The sequence below is a fragment of the Pediculus humanus genome, genomic scaffold, assembly GCF_000006295.1.
Source record: "Pediculus humanus corporis 1103172108177 genomic scaffold, whole genome shotgun sequence".
Taxonomy (NCBI): Eukaryota; Metazoa; Arthropoda; class Insecta; order Psocodea; family Pediculidae; genus Pediculus; species Pediculus humanus.
Genome location: NW_002987747.1, coordinates 48790 through 51311, shown reverse-complemented (window position 1 = coordinate 51311; position 2522 = coordinate 48790). Strand labels below are relative to the sequence as shown.

Sequence of the window (2522 nt, the reverse complement as noted above, 5' to 3'; positions counted from 1 at the left end):
TTTATAATTTTTTTCTAGTCTTTTCTATCACAAAAATGTTTTAAAACCTTGAAAAACTTTTTTTTTTAACCGTAAATTTATGTAAAATCCTTTTAGTTATCAATTAATACAATTTTATTAATTCATAACTCTAAACCATTTATGAGTAAACATAACTTTATCATTTTTTTTAATAGTTTTAAGGTATTTCAATAGCCTTATCATCATAATTATCATATCACAATAAATCATAGTTTAATAAAAAAAAATTCAGCATAAAAATAAATTTAAAAAATTTATATCAACAATTTTAAAAAATACATGGGGTGATGTTAATAATAACAATAAGAGTAATGTTAATAGTAATAATAATAAACGAGTACTAGTAGTAAAGCATTTAATTTATATTCGTCTAATTTTTTATAAAAATAAAATTTTAATTATGTACAAAAATTTTCTTTTTCATAAAACTTGAAATAACAAAATTTTCAGAAAGTCGAATAAAAATATTTAATAATAGTGAAAACAGTACATGCTTTCTTTAGATTTATAAAAAAATTTTATAAAATTTACTCTATTCTAACTTAAATAATTTAGTATCGTAATGAGTGAAATTATTTCAAAAACAATTGAGAAACAGTGATTAATTTAAAACTATGTGGTGAACAAATATGTTTATACAAAAATTATTTCTTAACATTTTTAATTGTAACAACAGGCCCTCAAACATGAATAAATACTTGGTAAAATAAGTAAATTTAAATTTTAAGCAATTATAACGAGAGTAAATACTTACCTAAAGATTGCTATTTAAATATTGAACAAACAGTTTGGTTAAATTTTTATTGTTGTATAATGTTGGCTGTAGTTTAACATAAGATAAAAACTGCCTTTTTAGCCTTAATAATTCTGGAAGTGAAATATTTTTCTCAGAACTTATTACGAAGCACTCATCACAGTCTGGTATTTTCACTTCTCCTTCCATATTTAATTTTTTATTTGTCATAATGCATTCAATCACAGTTTTAATTGCATTATCTAAATCGTGTAAAAAATTAGTGTCTGATAATGGAGGGCATTGAGTCGACTGATTAGGAGGTGGTGGTTTTCGACAATATAATGCATCATATAAATCCTGAAGAGGAACAGATGAATCAGACATGAGGTAAAGCAAAGGTGAATCCCATCGATTTCTACTGTCTGGTTCTTCAAACCTTAAAACAAGGCCATCAAAAACTTCTTTACTGTATTGATCACAAGTATTTTTTTTCAAGTTGAATTCCCAGGCAGTGTTTGACCCTGTTTGACAATAGAGAGTACACTGAGTAGTTTTGGCACTTTTTGTAGCACAATATATTTCATATCGATAGCCCTTTATATAGTTCAGAGCATCAATTATAATTAATTTATCTGGGCTAATGACTCTTAAAAAATTAGATTTAATAATACTTCTAATTTCTTTTTCCTTTTTAGAGTCTACATACAATTCATTTCTACTTAAATTATTCTCCTTAAGAATATCATTTTCACTAATTATCATGACTTCTTTTTTCTTTTCTTCAAAATATTTCTTAATTTGATTAGACACATGAGTTTTTCCACTGGCTGGTAGACCAGTAATTACTATTAGAGGCATTTTGATTTAATTTTTATTTAAATGAATAAATTTCTACTTTAATAAATATTACGTAATAAAAATCAATTAAATTACATACACATACATATGTACTATAATAAAATTACGAAAATTATAAATCAAAAATACTGTTACTAAATTTTTTATAATATATTTTAAAAAGGTTAAAATAAATTAAAATTTACGCGTGTTCGAAAAATTAACGGTCTAATACCACGATTGCCGCCATTTTTAGTTAAGTAAGAAAGTATAATTTACTACATATATTTGATTTAAAACATGTATTCGTTAAAAATTGACAAATAAAATATATATTTAATTACTTTTTATAAGTATTAACATTGAGTGTTACAATTAACTTTTTCAAAAATAATTCAAAAGTGTTATTTTTCTTTACTCAATTGATAAAACAACTGTTATATGTAAAACTAAATATTGCAACCATTAAAAACTAGGTAATAGTTTTTTTTGTTACTTTCATAATAAATGGCTGAATAAAAATTTTAACTGATACTTACAATTAACAAAAAAAACTATTATATGTTTTAAACCATTGTTTTTATTTTGTTTCAGTTGCGTTTGCTGTTACTACATTTTGTATAAAAACTGGCAAAAAAAAACCGGGATAGGATTTTTCTGAGTGGTTAAACATGCATAGCTTCAATGAAGGATAAAAAACGTGAGTAAAATCTTATTTTTACTGGTTATGTTGTCAATCATTCATTTCTTTTCGTATCCTTTCATTTTTTTTTCTTTTTTGTTTCTTCAAAAGTTTTTTGATCAAAAAATTTCAATTTTGTATCACTCTTTTGTTTTTTTTTTTCATAAAATTGATATCTTTTTATCTCTTATTTTCAAAAGATTTATAATCGAATTTAAAAAAAAAAAAAAATAAAGATGAAATTGA

At 23.0% G+C, this 2522-nt stretch overlaps 1 protein-coding gene across 1 annotated transcript; it reads right to left on the bottom strand.

Annotated features, from left to right (window-relative positions):
* Positions 1–775: 775 nt before the first annotated feature.
* On the bottom strand, positions 776–1615 carry Phum_PHUM410610 (uncharacterized protein; the record flags this gene model as incomplete). Its single annotated transcript, XM_002428878.1, has 1 exon — positions 776–1615. The coding sequence occupies one exon, from the start codon at positions 1613–1615 to the stop codon at positions 776–778; it is 840 nt and encodes a 279-aa protein (XP_002428923.1).
* Positions 1616–2522: the final 907 nt, after the last annotated feature.